Source organism: Cnephaeus nilssonii (genome assembly GCF_951640355.1).
Source record: "Cnephaeus nilssonii genome assembly, chromosome: 11".
NCBI lineage: Eukaryota > Metazoa > Chordata > Mammalia > Chiroptera > Vespertilionidae > Cnephaeus > Cnephaeus nilssonii.
Window position 1 is genome coordinate 1,737,615 of NC_137082.1, and position 25,956 is coordinate 1,763,570.

At 63.4% G+C, this 25,956-nt stretch overlaps 3 protein-coding genes across 4 annotated transcripts; 2 read left to right on the top strand and 1 right to left on the bottom strand.

Moving 5' to 3' along the window:
* Positions 1–541: 541 nt before the first annotated feature.
* Positions 542–7,125, top strand: SRMS (src-related kinase lacking C-terminal regulatory tyrosine and N-terminal myristylation sites; the record flags this gene model as incomplete). Of its 2 annotated transcripts, none has more annotated exons than XM_079784277.1 (8): positions 542–903; positions 3,729–3,850; positions 4,387–4,553; positions 5,138–5,279; positions 5,367–5,528; positions 5,999–6,180; positions 6,279–6,435; positions 6,579–7,125. In XM_079784277.1, 8 exons carry the CDS (start codon positions 542–544, stop codon positions 6,770–6,772), a joined length of 1,488 nt encoding a protein of 495 aa, XP_079640403.1. In that variant the 3' UTR covers positions 6,773–7,125. The 2 variants fall into 2 exon arrangements, with proteins under 2 accessions (XP_079640403.1, XP_079640404.1); XM_079784278.1 differs by having other exon boundaries at positions 5,370–5,528.
* A 2,174-nt stretch (positions 7,126–9,299) lies between these two features.
* PTK6 (protein tyrosine kinase 6) lies at positions 9,300–16,841 on the top strand. The gene is made up of 8 exons (XM_079784280.1): positions 9,300–9,562; positions 11,063–11,184; positions 11,482–11,642; positions 12,090–12,243; positions 13,072–13,233; positions 13,958–14,139; positions 15,060–15,213; positions 15,417–16,841. Exons 1-8 carry the CDS (start codon positions 9,333–9,335, stop codon positions 15,602–15,604), a joined length of 1,353 nt encoding a protein of 450 aa, XP_079640406.1. The 5' UTR covers positions 9,300–9,332; the 3' UTR covers positions 15,605–16,841.
* A 149-nt stretch (positions 16,842–16,990) lies between these two features.
* On the bottom strand, positions 16,991–18,599 carry PPDPF (pancreatic progenitor cell differentiation and proliferation factor). Its single transcript, XM_079784311.1, has 5 exons — positions 18,443–18,599; positions 17,875–17,955; positions 17,663–17,740; positions 17,465–17,561; positions 16,991–17,380 (listed from the first exon to the last, which is right to left on the bottom strand). Exons 2-5 carry the CDS (start codon positions 17,927–17,929, stop codon positions 17,266–17,268), a joined length of 345 nt encoding a protein of 114 aa, XP_079640437.1. The 5' UTR covers positions 17,930–17,955; positions 18,443–18,599; the 3' UTR covers positions 16,991–17,265.
* Between the last annotated feature and the right edge of the window lie 7,357 nt (positions 18,600–25,956).

The following is a 25,956-nucleotide window of genomic DNA, read 5'->3' on the forward strand; positions in this document are numbered from 1 at the left end:
CTACCTGGCTGGGATCCGCCCACCACAGACCCTGCCCCAGGGCCCCATCCCAGAGCCTGCTGGCTGGGGCTTGCTTTCCCCACCCACCCAGAAGCACAGGCCAAGTTTGCTTCATCGTGCAGGGGGTCTGGCTGTGTACCAACCTCATCCCCACCCCTTCTGTGCCACCGGGCTCATATCCTTGGCAGAGCAGCATCGCCCCATCCGGCCTGGGCCTGGGAGTAGGACAGAAGGGAGGAGGGGAGGGGCTGCCCCACCCGAGGCCACGCCCAGGACCTCACCCGGCCCTGCCCCCCCCCCCCCCCCCCCCCGCTGGTCTGAACACCAGCCTGGAGGCAGGCAGGGGGCTGTGCAAGCCTGCTCCTGCTTGTGGGGTGTGGGTGTGAGGGCCCTCTGCAGGACCTGCTACACCACACCCTGCACCAGCAGGACCAACGCAGCCGGGCCCCGACACTCACCTTCCCGCCAGCTCCTCCAGCTTCTCCTTTTCCGGGTCCCCTTCCCTGCAGGGCCTGGGCGGCGTGGGGACCAGGTTCAGAACATGGAGCCCTTCCTCAGGAAGCGGCTGGCCTTCCTGTCCTCCTTCTGGAACAATATCTGGCCAGCAGGCACCCAGGACCACGGCATCCCCTGCTTCCCCGACCCTGGCTCCCACCCTGAGCTGGAACCACCCGCCGCTGCGCTCTGCAGCCCCCCAGCGCCCGGGCAGCTCTTCAGGGCGCTGTGCGACTTCACAGCCCGGTGTGCCGATGAGCTGAGCGTCAGCCGCGGGGACAGGCTCTATGCCCTCAGGGAGGAGGACGACTACATCTTTGCCCGTCGGCTCTCCGGCCAGCCCAGTGTGGGGCTCGTGCCCCTCGCCTACGTAGCCAAGGCCACCCCTGAGATGCTCGCAGACCAACCGTGAGTACCGCCTGCTCTGGGGGTCAGGGGTAAGTGGGTGAGGCTGGGGTGGCCATCTGGGAGTCTGGGGTCATCCATGCACTCGGCAGCGGGCTGCTCCAGGCCCTGTGGTAAGGTGGTGAGGGGGTGGGATATATCAGAAGTGCAGTCCCCTGCCCCTCACTCCTGCACTGGGCCAGGTGTGGGGCAGACATGACCCTAGCCTTTGGGATTGCTCCAGAAGAGGCCTGTTTGGGCAGTGGACCAGCTCTCCCCAGAGCCCGAGCCCCGAGGCAGGGCAGTCCACGGGCAGGAATGTCTGCTTGTTGGCATGGCAGCCTGTCACCATGGAAGGAAGAAGAGGGGGGCTCTCCAGGCAGGCTCCTCGGAGAGGTCACCTCTCAGCTCAAGCTCCAGGTCCAAGGACAGGTGGTCTCCTGGGGCAGCTGTGTGCCAGCTCTGAGCAGGGCCTTGCCATCTGGCAGTGGACACGGTCCATAGGCCTCAAGCATTTCATCCAAACCTGGGATGTGATCCTGACCCACCTTCCCCTGAGTGCAGTGGGTCAGCTGGCAGTGGTGGCCATTGCAATCTCTGGGTCTGGATGGACACTCGGGCAGAGTCTCCTCCTCTCAGCCCCAGCATGCATGGAGGTGGCATGGGGTGAGAACAGGCTGCTGCTTTGCTGAGCAGACCTCACCTTGATGTGGGTCCTGCACCCAGCGGGCCAGGCCTGAGCCCTGGACATGTCCTTGCCGACCAGCCTCGGCCTCAGCCTCAGCCAGGCCACTGCCGGCTCCTGGGAGAAGCCAGAGCCACAGGAAGGTGCCTCCCGGCGCCCAGCCCACGCCTGGGACCAAGCAGTCACTCCGATGGGGAGGTGCCCACAGTCACTGCAGGCGTGGAGGACAAAGCCAGAGCTGCTCCCAGAGAAGGCTGGCAGGGCTGGGGGGGCAGGAGGGGGAGGGGTTGCCGAGAGGAAGAGCTAATGACTATTTGCCTGGGCTGGAGATGAAAGGGCCGACCAGCTCCCAGGCTCATTAGCCCCAGACACCTGTCCCTGGGTCAGACTGGCTGGGTGGGCTGGGCCCCTCAACCCCCACAGTGAGGCCTCATTGCTTCCAAGCTGCTGAGGACTCCCCTACCATCTTATTTCGCCCACGGCCCACACCCCAGGGAGGGACCCTGAGAACATCCCTGCAGCCCAGGGGTGCCCAGGGTCTCAGCTCCCACCCCAGGCCCTGGGGCTGCAGGGAGGCCGGTCTGGGGAGCCTCTGGTTCTCCTTGTCCCCCCAGCCCTGCTGTCCCGGGAAGGCTGCTGAGCGCCTTCACACCTGAGATGTTCTCCCGCCAGCAGGCCCAGAAGGCAGGGCCTGTGTGGACGGAGCCTGGCCGCCTCAGAGCTCCCCAGTCAATGTGTCCCTGAGCTCGCTGCCCCACCAGGTATTGTCTCTGGGGACCCATGTAAGGTCCCTGGTCCTCCACCCTTCCCCACCTGCCCTGTCTGCTGATTCCATCTCCCAGCGTTTCCCAGACCTCTGCCTCTCCACCCACTCGCACCCATTTCTTCTGTCTCCAATTTTCCCTCCAGCCCGGGCCAGCCCCACGGCTTGGCCACATTGGTTCCCAGACCCTCTCCATAGCTCTCCAGGTGGGTGCACGTTTGTCTCTGCCCCCTCCTGCCAGGCCCCGCCCTCGCCCCTGGCTCCAGCAGCACCCACCTGCACAGCTATGTCCACCCGGTCCCCTCTCTGGGGGGCACCCCCACCTGGTGCTGACTCGCTCTGAGTCATACTTTGGGTCCCCAGGTGATCTGAGAGCCAGTACCTCTGCTGTCCCTCAGGGGGGATGAGGGGCTGTCTCTGAACATTAGTGCTCCCCTTGGGGTCAGGCCTCCTGCCACTGGGTCCCCAGGGAGCCTAGGTGTGGGGAGGCTCCTGGGAGGGAAGCTAACTCAGGTGTGAGCTTCCCCACCTGGGCCTTGGGGAGTAGACACAGGTGATGGGGTGGGCAGTGCCTCCCCTGGCCCGATGCGGGGTAGCGTGCTGGCCCAGATGGAGAGTCAGATGAGGAAGCCCCAGGAAGGCCCCGCCCACCCCACATCCAGGTGTGGGGGTTCTGGTGTCTGGGAATACTATACAGATTGTGGAGTGGGTGCCTGGGACTCCAGCCACCTGGCTTTTGGGGTGGCCTCTGTGCGAGCAGCTCTGTATGAGCAGAGGGCCAGGGGCTCGAGCTGGTTTGTGCTGGGCAGGGCTCCTCAGAGGTGGACGCTCAATGCTTTGAGCCTCCCAGGTCTCCCAGCCTCCCCTGACCACCTGCCCAGCCAGGCTCAGGCCACCTCCTCGAGGGCCTTCCCAGCTGCTCCAGCACTGAGGCTGCTTCTCCCACCCACCTATGACCTCCTGAGGCATTTGGGCCATGCCCAGCCAGGCGGCACCCATGGTTCTCCAGCCCAGCCCACACACCAGAGCTTCATCAGGGTGCCCTGGTTCCCAGTGGACCCCTTCCCTCGCAAGGGCTCAGTTGTCTTGAGTTTGACAGGTTTGGTCTATGGCCAGGCTTTAGCCCGTGGCCAGGGCTGTGGGCACTTTATGAGCAGGACTAATGGAGACCCTGTGGCTGAGGTGAGTGGACAGTCTCACATGGCATGGGTCACTGCTGGTGGCTGTCAGCTCCATGCCAGCCCAAGTGGTTCTCCTGTCCAGTCCCTGATGACTCGGGAGGCTGAGCACTGGGGGCCGGGGCTGGGAACACAGAGTGGGCACATGGGGGCTCTGACCAATGTGGGGCAGGGGTACCTGGGGCTGGGCCTGCCTAGTGACCGTTGCGCCCACCCTTTGCAGCTGGTACTTCAGTGGCATCAGCCGCACCCAGGCCCAGCAGCTGCTCCTGTCCCCAGCCAGCGTTCCGGGCGCCTTCCTCATCCGGCCCAGTGAGAGCAGCCAGGGTGACTACTCGCTGTCAGGTACAGGCCCCTCCGCCCCTGTCCCCCTGAGGCACCCTGGGCAGCCGTGCCAAGGAAGAACACTCTTTTCATTGTTTAAAGTATACATATGTCTCCTTTTTCTGCGATTGACCTCCCCCTGCCACTCCTGCCCCCCAGGACAAGCCCCCACCTCCCCAGTGTCCGCGTCCATTGGTTATGCTCATATGCATGTACACAAGTCCTTTGGTTGATCTCTTACGAGAACACCCTTGACCTTAGAGTCCTTACCGGTGCCCAGCACCACCTAGGGCCTGACAGCGCCCACTGCTGGTCACTTCCTGTTTGTCCACTCCCTCCACAGGAGCTCAGGAGCTCACCCGCCCCTCCTTCATTCCCCTGGCGGACTCTCACTCACCGGCACTGCTCTGCACCCTGTCTGCTCTCTGCCTGTAGCTACCCACACACCCTCCTCTCCACGAGGCTCCGGCCGTCCTGGCTCCCCAGAGGGTGGTGGCAGTCTCCTGGTTGTGGTGGTGGAGGGTCTGGACACAGCCTCCATCTCTGCCCCTTCCCAGTCCGGGCCCAGGCCAAAGTCCGCCACTACCGCATCTCCACGGCGGCTGACGGCAGCTTCTACCTGCAGAAGGGCCGTCTCTTCCCCAGCCTGGGGGAGCTGCTCACCTACTACAAAGCCAACTGGAAGCTGATCCAGAACCCGCTACTGCAGCCCTGCGTGTCCCAGGTGGGCCTGACCCTGCCCTGCCCTGCCCGGCCTTGCTGGGCCTCACATACTGCCAGAGGGGATCTGATAAGGCCCAGGAGCCCACACTTGGTGAGCCCTCCACACTCTGGTTGGGGCCCTGCTTGGGGGAGGGGTCTGCTCTCCTCTGAGAGTCCTAGGCTAGGAGTGTGCCAGGCTCTGCAAGCAGCAGTGAGGAGGGCGGGGAGGAGTTTGGGGCATGAGGGAAGGCTCCCGCAGCAGCTCCAGGCCCAGGGCAGAAGCTGTGGGAGGACACGCTGATCCCGAGGAGCCACCCCTGGGCTGGAGCTGCAGCTCTCCACCGTGTCCCAGCGTGGCCGTTTGCCGAGGGGCCGGGGCAGCGACCTGGTTCCTCTGGTCCCTGAACGACAGCCTGACAGGCAGTGATGAGTGTTTGTGGCAGGGCCTTCTTTAGCAATGGGCCCAGCCCCAGGGAGGTCAGCACCGGCACCCCTTGCTCTGGCCGGAGCCAGCATCGAGCACGTGCTGGGTGGAGGCCTGCTCCCTGGAGAAGCTGCCACTCTGACAGGGGCACACAGAGGCACTGAGTGCCCCCTCCCCCACAGAAGCCCCTGGAGCAGGACGAGTGGGAGCGGCCGCGCTCCGAGTTCACCCTTCGGAGGAAGCTGGGCAAAGGCTACTTCGGGGAGGTATGGGAAGGCCTGTGGCTCGGCTCTCTGCCCGTGGCCATCAAGGTCATCAAATCAGGTGGGTGAGGCTCTGCCACCCCTGACCCCTGGAGCCCCGGGCAGCCACGGGTGATGTGGGCGGGTCCTGGAGTTGCACCCTCTCCAGCAGCCGACATGAAACTCGCTGACCTCACCAAGGAGATCCAGACGCTTAAAAGCCTGCGGCACGAGCGGCTCATCCAGCTGCACGCCGTGTGCTCCACGGGCGAGCCCGTGTACATCGTCACCGAGCTCATGCGCAAGGGCAACCTGCAGGCCTTCCTGGGCAGTGAGTGTGCCCCTGCTGGCCGCCTGTCTGTGGGCAGCACGACCTTCGGGCCGGGACGACCCCTGCTGCCTTCCGGCACGGGCCTGGGACAGGCTCCAGGCCTTGTTGGCGGCTGGATTTTCCGAGGCTCAGAGGGCTGGGGGGCTGGGGCCACCAGCAGGTTCAGGGCCCCTGGTCTGAGCCAGGCCTGGGCCGTGTGGAGAGAAAGTCAGGGCACTGGGTTCCGGGCTGGGCAGAGTGCAGGTGGGGGTGGTCCATCTGTGTCCCCAGCCCCTGAACAAGGTCAGGATGGACCCAGTCCAGCGCCCCCTCCCCACTTTGGTCCCTCTCTGTCTCTGTTGGGGACCCAGGCTGGTTGCCAAGAAACAGCTTGCCCCGCATGGTCACTGCAGCCGCACAGGGCCCACCCCTCTCAGATGAGGAAACTGAGGCACAGAGGGCAGTGGCCTGACTGTCGGCTGCCCCTGCAGGCCCCGAAGGCCGTGCCCTGAACCCTCCAGTCCTGCTGGGCTTTGCCTGCCAGGTGGCTGAGGGCATGCGCTACCTGGAGGAGCGGCGCATCGTGCATCGAGACCTGGCCGCCAGGAATGTGCTCGTGGGCGACAACCTGGCTTGCAAAGTGGCTGACTTTGGCCTGGCCCGGCTGCTCAAGGTCAGTGCGGGCTGGGGCTGCTGGCCCCGCAGGCGGCGGAGCCGGTGGGAGCGGAGGGTGCCACCTCACCCACCTCACCACGGGCGTCCCCTCACCAGGATGACATCTACTCCCCGAGCAGCGGCTCCAAGATCCCCGTCAAGTGGACAGCGCCCGAGGCCGCCCACTACCGTGTGTACTCCCAGAAGTCGGACGTCTGGTCCTTCGGAGTGCTGCTCTATGAGGTGTTCTCTTACGGCCAGTGTCCCTACGAAGGTGGGCCTCCAGGCAGCCCGAGGGAGGCGCACCCTGCCCTGCGGGCTGCTCACCTCAGAAGGGGCACCAGGCCTCGAGGCTGCCCGTGTGACAGGGTCTGGTGAAGGCTGGGGGAGGGATCCACGGTGACTCCTCCTCCCCAGGAATGAGCAACCACGAGACGCTGCAGCAGATCGAGAGAGGGTACCGGCTTCCACGCCCGGCCGCCTGCCCCGCCGAGGCCTACGCGCTCATGCTGGCGTGCTGGAAAGGCAGCCCGGAGGAGCGGCCGGCCTTTGCCGTGCTGCAGGCGACGCTGGGCACCATCCACAGGCGCCTCCACCCCACCCTCACGTGACGCGGCGCCGCCGGGGCTGGGCTGCTCCCTCGGCCTCCCTCGGGACAATGTTTGCCTCCACTCATCCCAGGTGCCGGGCCCGCAGCCTCAGAGCCCCTGGGCGTGGGCCTCAGGTGCTGACTGACACACAGGTGTGCACGCACAGGCCAACATACGAAGACATGCACTCAGAGAGCAGAGGGGCTGGCGTCCTCTGCCCGGCTTGGCCGTGTCCCTGGCATGGGCAGGACCCCGGAGAGAAGGCCCGCCGAGCTGGGTTTACCCCCTCAGAGTGACTGGGGGAGAAGCTGTGAGCTGGCTGAGGGCCCTCCCACCTGGGACACCCTCCCGGGTCAGGAGCGGCAGGTGTGGCTTCCCAGTCTTTCCCAGAGTCCCGCCAGGGCCTTGTTGAAGGGGCTGGTGCGGGGCTCCCAGGCTGGCCCCAGGCTCTGGGCACGCGGGGTGCAGCAGCCTGCACACGTATGCCGCCGCCTGTGGACAGCCCCTGTGTGTGCAGGGAGGCAGCCCTCAATAAACATGTGTGCACTAAATCAGCTGCACAGATGTGCGTCACCACAGGCCTCGGCCCCAACCAGAGCAGGGCCGGTTTGTCACGACAGAGGGAGAGCTGGCCCCTGTGTCCCGGCCCGCACCCCAGGCAGCCAGAGGCAGACGACCCCCTGCAGGAGCTGCGAGAACAGCCCTTTCCATCTCCCTGGGCTGGGATTGGGGGGCGGCTGGGGCTGGTCCTACATGGGAAGGTCAGGCAGATGGCTGGGTGGCGGGTGACTCGTCTGCCTCTGTGGTGCAGGGTCCAGGCGCTGCCTGGTTGTGCAGTCAGGCCGCACGGAGGCGGCTGTGGGAGGCGGGCAGCTGCGGACAGCTCTCGGGGACGGGGAGCAGCGAGGCAGCTCCCAGCACTGATTTAGCCGCAGTTGGCCTCACCGGCCCAGCTCTGGAGCAAACGAAGGAACAAATGGAGGAGCAGGAGGAGTGGGTGGGTGGGGTCTGCCTTCAGGGTCCCCAACCCCCACCCTCCTGGGAGCCCCACACTGGCAGCTGTACCCCAGAGGCTTGTGGGACTGAAGGGACAGAGGCATGTACAAGCCCCTCGGGCGCAGATAAGCGACCCCCCGGGGCCGCTCAGAGAGCAGAGGCTGCTGGGGCTGGGTTGGGGGAGGGGCTCCCCGGTGGGGGCGAGCGCGGGGTAGGAGGGATGAGGTAGTAGGAGGGATCAGGCGCATCCGGCTTCGGGTCAGGGCTGAGTGGGAAGGCAGGAGCCTCAGACCCCAGGCCGGGCCGCCCAGCCCTGGTAGGTGTGGGGGCAGGAGGGTTTGGGCAGCAGCTGCTGACCCTCCATCCTGTGCTGGGCCGAGGGGCTGGGCCCCAGAAGGTGAGGGCTGGAGCTGAGCTCCTCGGGTTCGGGGGATCAAGGGACTCCTCTGGGCAGGGGCTCCGGCCACCGGGAGGGGCTCACCCTCTGCTTGGCGCTGCGGTGTGTGTGGGCGGCTGGGCAGGCAGCCTCAGAGGGAAGGAATGTACGAGGCGTGGTGACAGGCCAGAGAGGCAGGTGTGCGTGGGGGTCACCTTGGGTGTCTCACCAGCCACGTGCTGGACAGCTTTGTGCTCGGAGCCTCTGGGCGGGGCCGGACACAGCCTGGAAACTGGAGCTTCCTGGTGTGACTCAGGCAGAGCCCCAGGCTCTTCCGCACCAGGGACTCGAGGCCCCTTGGACTGGAGTGTATTGGTGAGCAGTTGAGGGGGGCTTGGAACCCCCTGGGCCCAACAGGCGCTAAGCAGCCCACCACTCTGTGGTCCCGCCCCCTCTAAGCCCTGCCCCCTCCAAGGTGCCCGCGGCCACGTTCCCACGCGGCTTGGTCAGCGCTGAGTGGGCGGCCCAGCACAGCACGTACATGACCTTGTTAGACAGCACGCCTCCTGCTCTTCCCTGGAGATGGGTGCGCAGGGCCCTACTCTCTCCTCGATGAAGGGCGAGTTTCAACAAGCAGGACTCTGGCTCCTTTGTCCTCACAGCCTCCTGCTGAGCACCTCCTCAGACAGGAAGCCACTCAGGCCCCAGGCCAGTAGGCTGACCCGGAATCCACGGTCACCCTGGACTGCCTGCTGCAGCCACACCACTCCCCCCCCCCCCCCCCCCGCCCGCCCGCCGTGGAGTGCCTTGTCCATGGTCTCCGTCCCTGACCCCAGCTCCAAAACTCTCTCCCCATGGTCCAGGTTCCACGAAGGCAAACCAGGGGCCCTCACTGGTTACTCTACCCTCCCCCTCTTGGGGCTCAGGCCCAGCCACGTGGGCACTTGGTGGGCACATTTCCCACAGAGGGTGGGCAAGAACAGTGCCCACCCTGACCTGGTCCGGGAGGTAGAACAGGTGGGGCTGCCGGCCCTCCAGGTGGAGGCCAGGTGCTCAGGGAAGTGCGCAGCTCATTGGCTGGGGGGGGGGGGGGGGGCGTGGCCTGTCAGAGTTGGCCCTGCCCGTCCACACTTCCCAGCACGGTGTTCAAAGCCGCCTGGTGACAGGCAGGGAGAGGCCAGGTGGCCGGGTCCTGCCGCTTTAGACACCATGGCGTCCCGGGCCCAGGCGCACCTGGGCCCCAAGTATGTGGGCCTCTGGGACTTTAAGGCCCGGACCGACGAGGAGCTCAGCTTCCAGGCAGGAAGTCTCTTCCACGTGGCCAGGAAGGAAGAGGAGTGGTGGTGGGCCACACTGCTGGACGCGGAGGGCGGGGCCCTGGCTGAAGGCTATGTGCCTCACAACTACCTGGCCGAGAGGGAGACTGTGGAGTCTGAGCCGTGAGTGCCCCTGTGGTCCTTGCGGGCCACCAAGCTGCCACCCCCCGCCCCCCGTCTATGGGCCCTGCAGTCCATCTAGAGCTCTGAGCAGGGCAGGGCCTCCGGGGAACAGAGTTCTGCGCCTGTGGCTGGGCTCGGGGAGGGATGGATGCAGGGCTGGCCAAGGAGGGTGAGGACTTGTGGCTTCGTCTCCTTGGGCCCCCAAGTCAGGGCCAGACCCCACCATCCATGGCTGTACACCGTTGCCGACGGGCATCTGGGGGGAAGCCGAGGCCTGTGGCCCCTCCCCTGGGCTCCCACATGGTCACTTCGTGGTGCCAGGACCCAGAGAGGACAGAAGAGGCCGCAGGGGCCCCCGGGCGACTGGCCCGCAGTGAATCCAAGGCGGGGCTGGACCTTTGGGGGAGCCAAGTTCTGCTCACCTTCCAACCAACTGAAACCAGATGTGCGACCTAGTTAGGGAGGGAGGGAGGTCATTGCCACAGGCCCTGCTCGGGCGTGGGCTGCGGGCGCCTGCTCCTCGCACCCTCACGGCTGCCTCGTCATGGCAAGGTGGCTCCGGGAGTGCTGGAACCAGGGCAGCCTTCGATGGGCGTATCCAGGAGACCTGAGCTGCCTCCCTGGAGCTCTGGGAGGGGGTGTCCTGCAGGAGAGACCAGTAGCCTGCCTGTGCGCCCACCTTGTTTGAGCTCACGCTGAGTGTGGGCAGCACAGTGAACACGTGTAGGGGTGACCGCCTACCGAGGGGAGATCGGCAATGAGCAAGTTCAGCCGGAAGCAGGTCGGCTTCAGAGGCAGGTGTCTCGGGGGGTGATGCAGGGCAGGACCAGCTGGAGGAGGGCTTGGCGGCCCTGAGAACAGCTGGTTGGAGAAGCAGGAGGCAGCGTGGTGGAGGGTGCGCAGGGAGTCCTCTGAGGTGTGCAGGCCGGGGCTGTGCTAGGCAGCGGCTTCTGTGCAGGGCCCGCGTTCCAACGGTGCTGAGGGAGTTGGGGTGCCAAAGGCAGAGCAGCTGGCAGCAGAGGTCACCGGGAGATGGCGGGCCCCACCCTGCAGCCCGGAGTCCAGGGTTCGCAGGGCCCTGGTACGGGCTGCTGGCGCGTGGCATGGGGCAAGTGTGTGGGTGAGTGTGCAAATGCGGGTGTGTGACCAGTCAGGTGTGCGGGTCCAGCTGCTCAGGTTCCCTGTGCTGGAGCACAGCCTGTCTGTGGCCCGGGTCGCTGAAGGTGTTCACAGAATCACAGAACATGCGGTCCCGGGGGATGGATGGCACATCCCCGGGACAGGGTGGCTCTGACCACGCACAGGGGACAGCCCAGGCCAGAGTGGTGGCAGATGCCTGCTCTAACAGCCCCCGGATCACTCGGGACATTTGGGGTCTGTGATGGGCAAAGAAGGAGCCTCAGGTGGAGACAGTGTCAGCTAGCAGCTGGGGGTCCAGGTGGCAGGGCAGGGATCAGCATGGAGTCAGTGTGGGCTCTGGGCCTCCTGCCCACTCTGCAGGTGGTTCTTCGGCTGCATCTCCCGCTCAGAAGCCTTGCACCGACTGCAGGCAGACGGCACGGAGCCCGGGGCCTTCCTGATCAGGGTCAGCGAGAAGCCGGGCGCCGACTATGTCCTCTCAGGTGCAGCAGCCCTCTCCCGGGTCTGCCAGGGCGCAGGGCTTGGTGCCTCCTTGTCCCTAAACCCTTTCTCCCTCCTTCTGGCTGTGACATCCAGGACATCGAGGCCTGTCCCGGGGACCTCAGGCCCTGCGGGGGTGATTGTCCTGTGGTCCCAGCCTGGGTTTTCTCCTTTCACTGTTGAAAGGACACAGGGCAGGAGGCTGGGCGTGGTGCCCCTCCTGGCCTGCACTCCTCTTTGAGACAGGGGTGCTCACGCCTGCTCACGCACCCTTCTTTGCCCATGCCCCTGCGCTCCAGTGCGGGACAGGCCGGCCGTGCGGCACTACAGGATCTGGAGGTGTGCTGGCCGGCTGCACCTCAGCGCAGCCGTGTCCTTCCCCAGCCTGGCCCAGCTCGTGCGCCACCACCGGGCACACAGCCTGTCCACAGGCCTGCGGCTGACCGTGCCCTGTCGGAAGGTAGGGCCGCCCCCCTCCCCGGACTCTGCCCACTGCAGCCCTTTCTCCTCAATGACACGGGTCCGCAGGGTCAGGCATAGGGCTCCAGGGGACTCTGGCTGAGGCCCTACAGAGCCGGAGCTGCGGGTGGGGCAGAGGATGGTCCCCTCTTGCTGGTCACTCTCACCTTTGGGCCGGAAGAGGTCAGGGGTGCCCCTGCTGTGTCCTCTGTCTCTGAGACAAGGCCATGTGCCCAGCTAGTAGCTGGGCAAGCGTTTTGTCTGAGTGGCAAGCGGGCCACTATCACAGGCCCAGGGCAGGCAGTGAGGGTGGGGTGTTCACAGACACAGCAAGGGGCAGCACGCCCTGGACACTGGGACCCTTGACCAGGGCTCCCGCTGCTGGGGTCGGAGGGACTTCCAGGGGGCTGGGCGATGGGATGGCACCCCCTGCCCTGTGTCCCTGCAGCACGAGCGGGAGCCCCTGCCCCTCTGTGCCGACTGGGAGCGGCCCCGGGAGGAGTTCACGCTCTGCAGGAAGCTGGGGGCCGGCTACTTCGGGGAGGTCTTCGAGGGGCTCTGGAAAGGCCAGGTCCGCGTGGCCATTAAGGTGATTGCCCGAGGTGAGTGGCCCCAGGCCAGGGGACTCTACCTGACCACCCACCCCTCCAGTCCCACCAACGGGGACCTCTGGCCTCCCTCACTGGGTGTGGGGGCCGAGGCAAGCCCGGGCCTGACATCCCGTGAGCCATGCACTGCCCTGCCTGTGCCACCTACAGCCACATGGAGGCGACATTTTCTCTCCGTTGCAAATGTTCTTACCTAAATGCATTTATTATAAGGGCCATGTTAAATTTTTTTTTATATTCCATTTAAATTACATTGTTATTTCTTTTCTAAAAAGATTTTGATTTTGAGAGAGAGAGGAAGGGAGAGGGAGAAACATTGATTGGCTGCCTCCTGCATGCCCCCTACCAGGAATGGAGCCCACAACAGGGCATGTGCCCTGACCGGGAATTGAACCACCAACCTTTCTGTGCACGGAAGGATGACCAACCACTGAGCATACTGGCCAGGGTGGCTGTTAACTTCTTATCGTTAATGGAAAGCCACTAAACCACGGTTGCTAGTAACCCGACAGGTCCATCTGCAATCTCCTTGGTGGGCACCAGGGGCAAAACCAGCGGCCAGGGCCCACGGGAATGCATGGGCATGTTTCACTCCCCTGTGGCTGGGGCAGGTGTGGGCCAAAGTGGTATGAGGGTGCCTGGGTGTGATCAGAGCGGAGTGGGCGTGGCGGACCCTCATGGAGACCCCTATGGGGTGCGGGGCTGCTGTGGGACCAGCGCGTCTGCCCCGGACTCTGGCCTTGGGAGCTGGTCGCCCGGGAGGGCACCCAGTTACTGAGGGTGGGTGTTAGGGCTGCACCCACCGATCTGCCCATCTTGCAGATGACCTCCTGCACCAGCACACGTTCCAGTCGGAGATCCAGGCCATGAAGAAGCTTCGGCACAAGCACATCCTGGCGCTGTACGCTGTGGCGTCCGTGGGGGACCCCGTGTACATCGTCACAGAGCTCATGGCAAAGGGGAGCCTGCTGGAGCTCCTGCGGGGTGAGTGGCAGTGGTGGCCTGGGGCTGCTCTCGGCGACCGAAGTGACACATGCTCGTTGCGGGCGGGGACCCTGACCGCCCACACCACGCACAGGACGCCAGGGGTCTCCGGACGCGTGGCCGGGCCTTCCCGTGAGGAATGGCAAATGTGCCGCCTGTCCATTGTGAAGCTTGAGGAAACATGAGGAAAGCCCCCTCGCTCCTGTGGCCGTGGCCACCTGAGCGGCTTATCCTGACAAGCCCCAGGGTTTCAGGGAACACCCAGCCGGATGGTGGCTGCCGCCGAGCTGAGGGCCACAGCGGGCAGGGGTGTCCGATGTTGAAAGGGGAAGGAATGCAGGATGAGGCCCGGTCTGTGGTGTGTGCGCCTGGGATCGTCTTCCTGACAGTCTGGCTGTAGGGCTGCTCACAGAAGCAGCGCACTGCAGGCAGTCCCATGTCGCTGACTGTTCTTCAGAAAGGACATTGTTGACGGTTGACAGGTGAGTTGCCTCCACTTGGCCAGTGGCCTGTGGGAACTTTCTAGGTTTTCCATGTGATGGGTGTCTGTGTACGTACACCCCGGAGTTCCCATCACCCTGCTTCAGATTCCCAGAAGCGAAGTACGAAGGTGTATGAACCTCTTTGGGCCGACGTTCCAACTCTGTCAGGCCCCCGCCCTGCGCCAGCTCCTCCACTGAGCCAGAGAGGACGCTCTGCTGACCCGGCCCCTTTGCCTCTGCAGAGTCTGATGCGAAAGCCCTGCCTGTCTTGGAGCTGGTGGACATTGCCTCCCAGGTGGCCGAGGGCATGTGCTACCTGGAGTCTCAGAATTACATCCACCGGGACCTGGCTGCCAGGAACATCCTCGTGGGAGAGAACAACATTTGCAAAGTGGGGGATTTTGGGCTGGCCAGGCTCATCAAGGTGGGGCCCGGAGGGCCTGGGGCATAGCGGGGCATCTGTGCTCAGAGCTGGGGATGCCCGTGGGGCCCCTGAGGGGACAGGAGCTGAGGGCTGCGGCTCTGGGAGGTGGGACACAGGAAGCTGCTTATAGGGCCTTTCAGAGCTGGATGGGGGGGGGGGGGGGGCGCGGCCGAGGCACTTGGCCAGTCCAGGAGCCACAGGAGCCAAAGTCTCTGCTGAGTGGGAGAAGCAGGGACCCAGCCTTCACTTGCTCATTCTTTCATTCGTTTTGCTGCCTAGCTTCTGCGGCTCAGGTAGCAGTGTGGTGCATGAGCTCAGGGTAAACACCTCCCAACGCTCACCCCCAGAGTTGTGGGGACGGTGGAGGACACATGGGTCAGAATCATGTGTGGGCCTCGTGGTCCCTCGGCCGACAGCCCCCGTTCCCTGCACGTGCCGGGAGCGCATTCCGTTGCTTCTGTGTCCTTTCCTCATCGAGACGTTTCCCTCCTCACTCGGTGACCAGCACGGGGCAGGACCCTTGAGAAGGCAGCTGACTGCGACTGCCAGTCTTTCGAGTTCGTCCAGTGGTGGCCAGCCAGCCTTTCTTGGCACCTCTGAACTCGTGAACTTGAACCCATCTGCAGGCTCTGCCGCAGTGGCCACTGTGCTGCTGGGTCATGCTGCCCATGTCTGGGCTCTGCTTTCCTGACCCTGACTTCCCAGCTCCGCCACCTGTCTGTCTGCTCTGCCCACAAGCCCCGGGTCAGCCTGTCTCCAAGGTGGGCAGCATCCCCCTCTAGTGGTGGCTGTGATGGCCTAACTGCTCACACTCCAGGCAGGCAGCCACAACCCTGCTCCCCAAGCACGGGCTCCCCATGCCTGTCCGTGCTCTGGAGGTGCAGGCAGCCCCCGCCTCCCCAGCATGTCTGTCATTGTAGGAGGACATCTACCTTTCCCACGACCGCAACATCCCCTACAAGTGGACGGCCCCAGAGGCGCTCTCCCGAGGGCACTACTCCATCAAATCTGACGTCTGGTCCTTCGGGGTTCTCCTCCATGAGATTTTCAGCAGGGGCCAGATGCCCTATCCAGGTACTGGGCCCAGGCAGTGTGGGAAGGAGCCGTCACCTTGGACCTGTAACCTGGACACCATCCTGAGCACCTGGGTGCTGCCCAGAGGGCGGGCCCAGGAAATGGGTGGAAGGTGCAGAGGGTGAGAGCGTGGCCAAGGCTTCCTAGGAGGCACAGCAGCCGGTGGGCACTGGCCGCCCAGCCGCCCTGTCCCCTCTCCACAGGCATGTCCAACCACGAGGCCTTCACGAGGGTGGACTCTGGCTACCGCATGCCCTGCCCCCCCGAGTGCCCGCCCAGTGCCCACCGGCTGATGCTCGCGTGCTGGCACCGGGACCCTGAGCAGAGGCCCTGCTTCCAAGCCCTGCGGAAGCAGCTCTGCAGCTTCACCAGCTACGAGAACCCCATCTGAGTGCGGGCCTCCCCACCGCCTGGAGGTGGCACAGGGCACAACAGCGCCCAGACCCAGACTATAGCGCAGGGCAGGAAGCTGCGCCCGCCACCAGGGCGCCCTGCTCTGGCCAGGGATGTCCTCTGCGGCCTCTTCTGAGCACCAGCACCAGCACCATGCCAGGCCCTCCCACCTGCCTGATGTGGAACCATGCAGGAGCAGGGAGCGGAGCTGTCCCTGGCACTGACCCACAGCCCACCAGCTGTCAGGACCAGTGCTGGGCCCTCCAGGGCAGTACATGGTGGGAACCTGGGTCTTGGCTGTGCCCTCCCTTTGCCACCTGGCTCCTGCCTGCCCCGACTTAGGGCTGGGAAGACTCCCCAGCACACTCAAACAGGGTGAGCTGGTGGTTGGGCACTGCCACCTGCCGTCCCAGGACCAGGTGGCTGTCCCCACCTTCCTGCCACTGCTATCAGGAGCTGCCTCTGAAGGCTCTGGGGGCCTGGTCCGGGCACTTGCCCATGCAGCCTTGGGACCACAGGAGAGCCTGGGTAAGCCCCCCCCCCCCCACCTGGACACACTGAGGACAGGCAGGACAGGAGTGCTGCCCTTGGGGGCCCCAACCCCCCGGTTGCCTTGGAATAGACTCATGCAGCTATCCCTAGCACAGGGAGGTAGGGAAGGGGGCACGAGAGGGCTCCCTCAGGGGCCAGCTGAGTCCCACCTCACACCATGCCCCCATCCACTATGCTGCCCTCTCCTGGCCAACAGATCTGGGTCATTCTGTTGGCCACTGGAGACCTGTGGACACCAGGCAGGCAGCTAGATTGCACAACCATCCTGCCCAGCTCCCTGAGCTGGACTCTGCCCAAAGCTGGGCTGCCTGTGGTGAGAACACCCCTTCAGGAGCACCCCGATCCTCTACCCTCAGCTTTAAGTCCCTGGGGCCATGGCCCGACCCCTCCTGGGTTGGGAGGGCCCTGCTCGGTGTCCTACAAGGGGCTAGCGGTGTCACACGTATGGGAAGTCACCTGGGAGACAGTGTGACTCAGTGCTTGTCCCACACCAGTATGGAGGGGCCTCATCAAGGTCCTTCAAGGGCACCAGGTCCCTCTAGCTGACAGCTCCCACCCCCACAGCCTCCCAGAGGCCGGGCAGGGCTGGGCTGCCTGGTGGGTGACCTCGGTGGTTTCTACCGATCACGGACCACCTGCTCTTCCTGGCACCCACCTCCCCTTAGGCACAAGGCCCCACTCAGAGCAGCTCACTGGGGGGAATCGGCCAGGCCTGAGGAGCCCCCAGCAAGGAGCCCGGGGGGCAGGGCAGCTCCCCACCTCCTCCAGGAATTGAGGAGGTTGAGCGACTTCTCCCACAGCCTGGGACACACAGCTCAGGAACACCATCAGGGATGCTGGCTGCTTCTCATTTATTTTCCACCTGGTGCAAGGCACATGGTTATGGGGTGTTAGGCAGGCTTGCGTGTGGCTTGGGTAGTAAAGAGTGGGGCTCTCTCAACTTCCTTTTTGGTGTTTTGCTGTTTTGCTATAAAAGAACCCAACTGCGTCTGCTTGTTGCAGCCGGCCTAGTCTACAGAGGTGGGGTGAGGAGAGGGAAGGGGATTGGGGCGGGGGGGCGGGGGGGCTCAAAGAGCCTAGCGCCTCTGGAAGTCTGGTGGCGGCCACTCAGGATGGGGGCCCAGCGTTGGCTTTGCCAGGCTGGCCGCCAGGCTGCTTCCTTGTGGCTTCCCGAGCCAGGTCACAGGTGATCATGCTGCTGGTGGCCTGGGGAGATTCCGAGCTGGGGGGGGGGGGGGGGGGTGTGGTCAGAGGGTGCTCCCAGCTGCCACACCTCCCACGCTGGTCCCCAAGAAGGTGCACTCACTGCTCTGGGGACTCCAACACTGTGGCCATGAATGGGAGAGTGGACTTCCCAAAAAAGAAGCTTGCCCACCAGTGACCCGGGTCGGCTTTGGGGAGACCTGAGAGAAGTACAGTGGGGTCACAGTGCTGCTGCCCACTCCTGGGGCCCCCTCCAGATGGTCCCCACACCACAGAAAGGAAGTGGGCCTGCTACACTCACCCGGGGGGTGGGGGATGGCTTCCCCAGGGCACTCGGCACTTCCACAGGAGCTGTTACTGGAAGTGGAACCCAGGCGGCCTGGAGAGGAGAGGAGGTCGGCTTCAGACTGCAGCCCACTCCCTAGGCGGCCTGGGCTTCTCCAAGGACTAGAGCTGGGGTGGTGGGGGAGCCCCAGGCAGACCTGTGGGGCAGTGGGCAAGGGGCTTGCTTACGCCGGTAGTAGTCGTGGGTGGCCACGAGTGAGCCGCTGGAGGGGATGGCTGCCATGCTCTTGCTTGTGGACTGGTGGAAACCTGCGCACACGGGGGTTCGGGAGCCCCTTTGGTAACCAAATGATCCTCGGGAAGGGTGCTTCCCACCCGGGCTCCCGGGTCCGCCCCGTGGGCTCCCGGGAGGGACGACGGCGCCGGTTTATCGAGACGGGATGTGGCTCTGAAACTCCCGGATCGAGGACCGCCTTCTCCACGCCGGGCGCCAGCAGCTCTAACCAGCCCGAACCGGCCGCGCGCGGAACAAAGGCGCTTTGTGCGTGGGGCCACCACCTGCGCCTCCGGGAACCGGCCTGGCTGCCCCCGGGGACACCGAACCCACCCGCTTCCCCGGCCCAGGGGCCCGTCTCCCGCCCTACGGTAGCCCTCGGCCCCGCCCTTTGCGCTTCCAGCGCCGCGTCCCCCAGCCCCGCGCCTCCGCCCCGCCCCGCCCCGCTCCCCGTTTGTCCTCGCATCCTTCGGTCCGCCGGTCGATCCGTCCGGCCAGCGTCGCGCACGGGGCCGTCCTCACCTCGGCGGCGACCCCTCGCGGACCTCGGCGCGCGATCACGGTGGCGGGAACGGGGGCGCTAGGCCAGGGAGCCCATTTGCAGAGGAGACGGCGGGAGGCCACACCACGTCCGAGGTGCACGGAGGTGCGCACGCGCGGACGCGCACGCTAATACTGCGGCTGCGCGCTTGCGTCACGGGGCGGGGCGCGCAGACCACGCCCCTGGATCTGCGCTCCAGGGTCGGCCCCGGCGGAAGTCCAGCCCCGCGGAGTTCATCAGGCCTCGGGTGGCCTGGGAAGCGTGGTTCACTGACCCTCCTCCCGGTCCTAGAGCAGGGCCTGTCCCCTCTTCCGGGTCCTAGCCATTTTCTCGGACCCCTGCCGGTCCAGCCTGTCTCGCCCAGTCCGCCCCGTGGAGGCGGCGGGGGCACTGGGAGGTCGTTTGTGTTGCGGTGCACAGCCCTGGACCGAGCCCCGCAGGCCCAGCCTCGCAGTGTCCCCGTCCTCGGTCTTCTCCACTCAGGACTCTCTCACCCAGCACAGAAGTGGGCCCAGCGGCATCTCCTGCCCCCAGCTGCGGGAGCTGGGTGGTACCCAGGGGATGCTGTGCGCCCTGAGCCCTCCAGACATGGCCCTTCAAAGCTTCACGGCTGGTGAAACCCTCCTGTATCCCCTTCGCAGCTCTGGTGGCCCTGGAACCCACATCCCAGTTCCCCAGCTCCAGGCGGCCTCCAGGCTGCTTGTGAGGCCCAGGTGGGCATCGAGGGCAGGGCACCGGCAGCAAGGGGGGTTTATTTGAGTGGCTGGGGTGAAGACCTACTGGGGATTTCTCCAGTAGAGGAGGCAGTGGTCCCCTGTTTTGAGCGACCCCAGAATATTTTCCCAAGATGCCTGGTGCTTGTAAAGCAGAAGGACTTCCCTTCTGATGTGGAAGCCATCCTTCGACCTCCTTCCTCACACAGACCCGTGCCCCAACCTTCCTCTGCAGGGAGGGGCAGTCCGCAGCTCTGGACGTTTGGCTCTTTGTATGCTGGGCCCTGGCTGGCTGCACAGTTTTCTTCCCCAGCGGTTGGGAGGCTCTCAGGAGGTCTGTGGGGGCTTCAGGAGGGTGCTGCCGGGAAGACGCCACACCCCCTCTGCCAGGCCCTCCACATCTGCGACACCCTCAGGACCCCCTCCAGCATTTCAACTTTCTGTGCAGCAGGCCAGGAAACCAGAACCCTGAGAGGGGCGGGGCCTGGCCATCCCTGGATACAGATGCTTTTTCAGGCTGGGTGGGATGGAAGCTGCCGACCTTGTGACTGATACCTGGTTTGGGCAGCAGTGTGGCCTGGGGGACCCTGGGAGGAGGTGCAGTTGCCTGTCCCAGGTAATTCTCATCCTTCTCCACCTCTTCCATCTCTCCTGGGGGTCCCCACTAAATGGGCTTCTGCTGGTCCACTGGGAAAGGGACAGTCCCAGGGGCTCTCCCGGCCACTTGTCCAGCTGGGTCTTCACGAGCTCCCAAGATTACCATGCCTCCTGCAGGAGGTGAGCTGGATTGCATGTATGGACTGGGACACATGACCACGCAGGAGAGGCACGTGGCACCCACCAGGTTGCCCACAGAGCACTGTAACCCAAACCCCACTTCACAGCCGACCACCTTCTCTCAATCATTGCTTCTCAGTGCCTCTGGATCGAGACCCATAGTCACATCCCGGCCAGCTTCTGCCCCTTCAGGGCTTAATTCTGGATAATAAACTTTAGTGCAAATAAAATTTAAGTTTTAAAAGACATCTTCTCTCGCCCTAACCGGTTTGGCTCAGTGGAAAGAGCATTGGCCTGTGGACTGAAAGGTCCCAGGTTCGATTCCGGTCAAGGGCATGTACCTTGGTTGTGGGCACATCCCCAGTAGGGGGTGTGCAGGAGGCAGCTGATCGATGCTTCTCTCTCACTGATGTTTCTCTCTATCCCTCTCTCTTCCTCTCTGTAAAAAATCAATATATTTAAAAAAAATAAAAAATAAATAAAAGACATCTTCTCCTTCCCCTCCCACTCACCAAATCGTGAGCCTGGTAGTGGTTAGATGCACCAAAGCCACGGCCCAGGAGTCCATGCTGGCCTGGCCAGCAGCTCTGCTCGGGCTCAAAGCGCTGCCCACTGTGGGGAGTAGCCTCTTCCCTCTGGCCTCCGCTCTGGTGCAGGTCGCTGTCTGTCCTGGGATGGGCCTACCTTGCCGGTGCCCATGCATCTGCCCCCGTAGGGCCCATAGGGCAGGAGGGCCACCGGGGCTTCTGCAGCTCTTGTTGGGGCTGGAGGCTGGTTCTGGCCTTGCTGCTGTGGTTTTTTTAAAAATTTTTTCACCTGAGGATATTTTCCCATTGATTTTCAGTGAGAGTGGAAGGGAGGGGGAGAGACAGAGCGAGAGAAAGAAACAATAATGTAAGAGAGACACATTGATTGCCTTCTGACCAGAGCCAGGAATCAAGCCTGCAACGATGTCCGTGCCCTTGATCACAAACCCGGGACGCTTCAGTCAGCGGGCCGACGCTCTATCCGCTGAGCCAAACCGGCCAGGACACTGCTATGTTTCTGTTGCGGTGCACAGCCCTGGGCTGGTACACATCTGTGTGATCATCCAGAGCTTATGGAAAGAACCTACTGTGTGCCAGGCAGTACAAGGCCTGGGTGCGCAGAGGTGGGTAAGCAGGACCTCTGCCCTCTCCAGGCACAGCCCCTGGAGGCTGAGAAGGTACAGCGCAGAGCAGGGAGCTGCAAAGGCCTGAGGCCGCAGGGAGTCCTGGTATACGGGGCTGTGGGGGTGAGAGGCTAAAGCCAGGTCCTGCCTCTGGGTGGGAAGCAGAGGTGAGATGTCCCGGTGGCTCCCGGGAGTGGGCCTGTGTGGACCTGCCCTGGGTGCTGCAGCGCCTTCCTGGGGCTGACAGACAGTACTGGGCCCTGGGCCTCCCTGAGGAAGCTGCACCCAGCATCGCTCCTGTGGGACCCGGCTGGGTCTCCCTCGACTCCCTGGGCTGGCTCAGCCTGGGCAGCTGTGGTGGGTTTGGGAGAATAGAAGAGGAGAGGGGCAGTTGGGGTCTTGGCACCCCTCTTCTGGACCTCAAGAAACAACAGCTCCACCCCAGGCAGAGCTGCCCCGTGGAGGGCCGGGGCTCCAGACCTAGAGGAACTCTCTGGTGGGCTTGGACTTGTGATTCGTTCCTGCCACTCCCGAGCCTCCACTCCCTCCCTTGAAGGGGGGGGGTGATAGTGCTCCTTCCTAACAGGTGTTCTCTGAAGACAGGACAGGAGAGGGAGGGGCTGGGGCCCTTGAGGAGGCTCTCCGCAGCCTTGGTCCCTGGGAGCTGTTGCTGTTCCGTTACCTGCATTGTTCGTTACCTGCACTGCTACTCTGATTGCTGGTGTTTGGGGGCAAGGTGAGAGCTTTGCCAAAGCGCTCAGGGCTTCTCAGCCTGCTCCCAAGAACAGGGCTCCCCACCAGGAGCCCAACGGCCTCGCCCTTGCCTGCAGGGTCAGAACACCCCTTGCCTGGTGGCAGCCACTGCCCAACTCTCAAGCACAGCTGGAGCTGCTGTAGGTAATATCACAGTTTGCAGAAGAAATTGCCACTACAGAGTAATCTATAATAATAAAAGCGTAATATGCTAATTAGACCTGAAGTCCTTTCTGAAGACCTTTAGGACGAAGCCTGGGTTGTGAGGGAAGCCCGGGTCCCAGGTGCCAGAGGGAAGCCAGTGCCGGCAGCCGGGGGAAGGAAAGGAAGGCCTACTCCTGCACGAATTTGGTGCATCGGGCCTCTAGTAGTTAATAAATGCCTACTACGCGGGAGGCACTGGTGTGGCCAGATGATGTGCTGGAGGAGCAGTGCAGCAGCTGTTCTGCATTTGCCTGCTCTGAGGGGTGGGGAGTGCAGGACTCACAGGGCTATTTTGAGGTTAAGATGCTCCATGTGGCCGAAACCGGTTTGGCTCAGTGGATAGAGCGTCGGCCTGTGGACTCAGGGGTCCCAGGTTCGATTCCGGTCAAGGGCATGTACCTTGGTTGCGGGCGCATCCCCAGTGGGGGGTGTGCAGGAGGCGGCTGATTGATGTTTCTCTCTCATTGATGTTTCTGGCTCTCTGTCCCTCTCTCTTCCTCTCTGTATAAAATCAATAAAATATAAAAAAAAAAAAAAAGATGCTCCATGTGCATGCTTGGGCTAGTGCCTAGCGCTTAGTAGGGGCGCCGTGAAAGTTAGATGCGGTCGTTGTTTACAGCACTTCTCACTACTGGAAATAGCACAATCGGTTTACTTGTTGGTGAAGCAGACTTTCCAGGAACAGGGATGGTGTCTCTTCTGCCCTCAGCTGTGGAGCACGGCCACGCAGCAGGCTTTCCGTAGGCACATTGGTGAGAGGGTGAGCAACGTAGTAGGAGGCATTACAGCTTTTCAGCATGAAGGACCAAGGAGGTCAGCACACTCCCCAGGGGCAAGTGTTTGATCCTGGGAAATACTGAGCAGCAACCTGCTGGTGCTCTGGAATTCAACCCAGGGCACACAACCAACCGGCAAGTGTTTGTTCATCAAAAAGGCTAAACTGCCGGATAAAATGCAAATTACTCAGCATAAAACACCAGGGGCATCCGGACGGGCCGGGGACACTCTCGCTGGCTGTGAGGCCGAGCTGGCCCAGGCGCGGGACCTCGGGCAGGCCTGAAGCAGCTGCCGCAGAAACACCTTGTGAGCGATGGAGGGAGCCTGGCAAACCTCGGCGAAGGAGTGGAAAGGGCGGCTGCTGCCCAGTCAGAGCTTTGAGCCCTTCAGCCAGTGCGGCCACCGCCCTGATGGAGAAAGGCTGAGTCCACCCCCAGGACCGAGCGAGGCCAGGGCGTCCCCGTTCATGGGCTACATGTTGATCCGGCATCACGGAATCTACAAAAAGCTAATTGAAGAATGACCGCAAGATGCAAAATCAATACACAAAAACACTCACACTTCTACATGCTAGCAATTTACACATACTAGTAGACGCAGAAATTAAAAAAATTTTGCAAACATCATTTGTGGGCCCGTGAAACACCTGACCAAACCTGTGCAGAGCTTGGGTGCTAAAAAGGAAATGAAACCAAAGACAGCCCAGGCCTGGCTGGGTGGCTCGCTGGGTCAGAGCTTCCCGATGGGCCAAGGCTGGGGGTTCCATTCCCAGGTCAGGGCACATATGGGAGCCAACCAATGAATACAGACATAAGTGGAATGACAGATCTCTCTCTCTCTCATCCTATATAATAAAAAGCTAATATGCAAATTGTCCCCTCAACCAGGAGTTCGACCTCGAGTTCAACCAGGGGGCTGAGCCGGCTGGCCAACAGCCCTTGGCCCCTCCCCCTGGCCGGCCCTGCCCCTGATTCCCTCCCACCAGGAGCAGGGCCCTCCAGCCAACTGCCCGCAGCCCCTCCCCCAGCTGGCCTGGCCCTATAGGCCCCGACTGGGGCAGGCCAGCGGGACCCCACCTGTGCATGAATTCGTGCACTGGGCCTCTTGTCTACACTAATAAAAGAGAAATATGTAAATTGACTGTCCCTTCACAACGCCTACCAGCCAATCAGGAGTGAGTATGCAAATTAGCAGGACAAAGATGGTGGCGGCCACGGAGCCAGCCAGAGCAAGCGGGAGGCTTGGGTTACCCCTGGCAATGGAGGAAGCCAAGCCCCCCACCTGCCTGGGAAGGCTGCCAAAGAAGGGCCTGTGGGCGGCGGCCATGGAGCCGGCTTGGGCGCATGGGAGGCTTGGGTCATCATCGCCTGGGACGGCCGCCGAGGGAGGGGCCTGCAAACGGCCCTCAGCCCCTTACCCAGGCTGGCCATGAGCCACCCCCCCAGCAGGGACCCTCACCCCATGGGGGCGTTGCCAGCCTGCAAACAGCCCTCAGCCCCTCCTCACCCAGGCTGGCCAGGTACCCCAGCAGGGACCCCCACCCTGAAGGGGGTGTGGCCAGCCTGCAAACAGCCCTCAGCCCCTCACCCAGGATGGCCACGCCCTCCCCACCAGGGACCCTCACCCCATGGGGGCGTGGTTGGCCTGCAAACTGCCCCAGCCCCTCGCCCAGGCCAGTACCGTCCCCAGTGGGGACCCCACCCCAATGGGGGCGTGGCCAGCCTGCAAACCACCACAGGCCTCTTGCCCAGGCCGCCCCACCCCCCAAGGGAACCCCCATCCTGATCCGGGACACCCTTCAGGGCAAACCAGCCGGCTCCCACCCATGCACCAGGCCTCTATCTATACTAATAAAAGGGTAAGATGCTAATTAGACTGGGAGACCTTCCAGGAGACCTTCCAGATGTTCTTCTGGACAAAGCCATGGTGGTGGGGCCGAGGTAGAGGCAGTTAGGGGCCAAGAGGGGAGGGCAGTTGTGGGTGATCAGGCCAGGGTGGGACGGCAGTTGTGGGTGATCAGGCTGGTGGGGGGGCCATTGGGGGTGATCAGGCCAGTGGGAGGGGAAGTTGGGGGTGAGCAGGCCAGCAGGGGGGGCCAGTTGGGGGCGAGCAGGCCATCAGTGGGGGTCAGTTGGGGGCAATCAGGCCAGCAGGGAGGGGAGTTGGGGTGAGCAGGCCAGCAGGGGGGGCAGTTGGGGGTGAGCAGGCCAGCAGGGGGGCAGTTGGGGGCGAGCAGGCTGGCGGGGGGGCAGTTGGGGGCAAGCAGGCCAGCAGGTGGGGCAGTTGGGGGTGATTAGGCTGGTGGGGGGGGCAGTTGGGGGCGAGCAGGCCAGCAGGCAGAGTGGTTAGGGGCAATTAGGCAGGCAGGAGGGGGTGAGCGGTTAGGAGCCAGCAGTCCTGGATTGCGAGAGGGATGTCTGACTGCCGGTTTAGGCCCGACTGGATTGGGCCTAAACTGGCAGTCGGACATCCCTCGAGGGGTCCCAGATTGGAGAGGGTGCAGGCCGGGCTGAGGGACACCCCTCCCCCCGTGCCCCCATGCACAAATTTCGTTCACCAGGTCACTAGTAAATAAATAAACGCCTAAGTAACTGGAGACCTAGTGCAGAAAAACCACCTATTCCCTCCAAATTGATGTCTAGATTTCATGCAATTCCAGTGAGAATCCAGCAAGAGTCTTGAAGATACAGACAAGCGGATCCTAAAATTGGTATGGAAAAAAAGACAAATGGACGGTAATAACTAAGGCATTTCTAAAATAGAAGAATATAGAAAGTTGTAATACCCAAGTCTTCTTACTGAGGTAAAATTCTCATGACAAAATTAACCAAAGTGCGCAGTTCAGGGTTCAAGGACCAGGTCTCCGTCGGGACCCATCCTTCCCGGCACCAAGGTCCAGCCTCCTGGGTCTTGCCAGTGTGGGGAGAGCCTTTCCTGGGCAGGGAGGCTCTGGGTGCCTGCCACCTGCCAAGGGTGCTGCCGCCTGCTTCCTGCGCCTGCTCATGGCTGAGAGCCGCCCCTGTCCTCCTGCTCCGGAGGCAGGAGGTGAGAACAGGCTCTGAGCTGCTAGTGGGCTTCCGGCTCCCGGGGCAGTTCTGCCCAGAGATGTCCCCCTTGAGCC